We start from the raw sequence: 1397 nt of genomic DNA, 5'->3' as shown, positions 1-1397 counted from the left end.
AAATATCAGAAAAATCTACTTGAGTACAGTAACGAAGTATTTGTACTTTGTTACTTCCCATCTCTGTATTTTAGGAGTAAAAATACTCATTGAATTGGTAAACTATCTCATTTTCCTACTCAAATTAAGGATAGATACACTTAATTTAACAAATTTGTATTTATTTCTGGATGTTTTTTCCAGTATAGATGCTCAATATGTAGAGTAGGAGTACAAATCAGTCAAATGTAGTACTGATGAGTGTATTTCCATTATGCTAAACTGAATCTGATGAATACTGGAAATCCTGGAAAATAAATAATGATGAAGGAACAATCAAAAATATTTCATACAATATAACTGCATTAATAAAAATATATATTAATATATTCAATCGGTATATTGGCTTTGAAAATATTAACGCCTAGGGTCACTAATCAGCTTCATTCCTAAACTCACTCTGATAAGCTGTCAAACTTATGTCACTGTTAGACTGTTAAAAATTAATAACAAGTATTTAACTTAACAACTTGTTGACGGCAAAGATATGTGATACAATTTTTGGTATTGGGCATGAAGGGGTTAAATAAATTGAGTTTTCAGACATGTCCAGAAGTATTCTAATGAATCTAATGATTAATTCTTCTTTACGGATTTTACACACTTGGCTGCATTGATCTGAGTCACATACTGCAGAAGAGCATTAGGGACATACTAAGACCTTTTTTATTCACATGAAGAAAATAATTCAATATTATTAGAGTAAAGAAATACATTTAAATAAAAAAAAGTCTTAAATATATTTTGCTATTCAGATTTTTTGCATTCAAGCATCTGAAGTTTATTTGAAAAGCACAGAAGGTTCCTCCTGCCTTTTGCATGAAGAAGAGTTAACCCTGACTGTTCTGCCGTCCTCCTCAGAAACATAGCGCTGCAGCGGACATAGCCTCCTCTCTGTCAGAGGACCAGGTGCCTGAAGCCTTCCTGGTGATGCTCCTCATCCAGTTCAGCACCATGATCATCGACAGAGCTCTGTACCTGCGCAAGGCGGTTCTAGGAAAGCTCATCTTTCAGGTTGGTTCCGCCCATCCCTAACCTGGGTATTCATGTTTTAGAAGCCTCCGCCTCCCAGCATCTCCTGGTGGCTCACCTGGTGCCCTTGCTTTGTTTCAGGTGATCCTTGTTCTGGGGATCCACCTGTGGATGTTCTTCATCCTGCCTGCTGTCACTGAGAGGTGAGCTCCCATGAATTCATTCTCATTAGAATCTTTCTCATAGAGATGATGACAAATTTGTTCAAAGAACATTTCTGATGTGAGCCGAGCTTTACTTAACCTCTTGCATTGGAATGCTGAACTTTAACCAATCGCTTAAAAAAAAAATCCATTTTGTCACCTCACCTGCTCACACATGCACTT

At 36.6% G+C, this 1397-nt stretch overlaps 1 protein-coding gene across 1 annotated transcript in view; it reads left to right on the top strand.

Annotated features, from left to right (window-relative positions):
* The window catches only part of piezo1 (piezo-type mechanosensitive ion channel component 1), a 114317-nt gene that overhangs the window by 98383 nt on the left and 14537 nt on the right, over positions 1–1397 (top strand). The window contains exons 38-39 of the mRNA XM_015387142.1: positions 901–1053; positions 1153–1214. Coding sequence (XP_015242628.1) covers positions 901–1053; positions 1153–1214 — 215 coding nt within the window. The remainder of the gene's footprint in view (positions 1–900; positions 1054–1152; positions 1215–1397) is intronic.

This window comes from Cyprinodon variegatus, unplaced genomic scaffold, assembly GCF_000732505.1.
Source record: "Cyprinodon variegatus isolate N-32 unplaced genomic scaffold, C_variegatus-1.0 Scaffold386, whole genome shotgun sequence".
NCBI lineage: Eukaryota > Metazoa > Chordata > Actinopteri > Cyprinodontiformes > Cyprinodontidae > Cyprinodon > Cyprinodon variegatus.
This window is presented reverse-complemented; position numbering and strand designations above follow the sequence as displayed.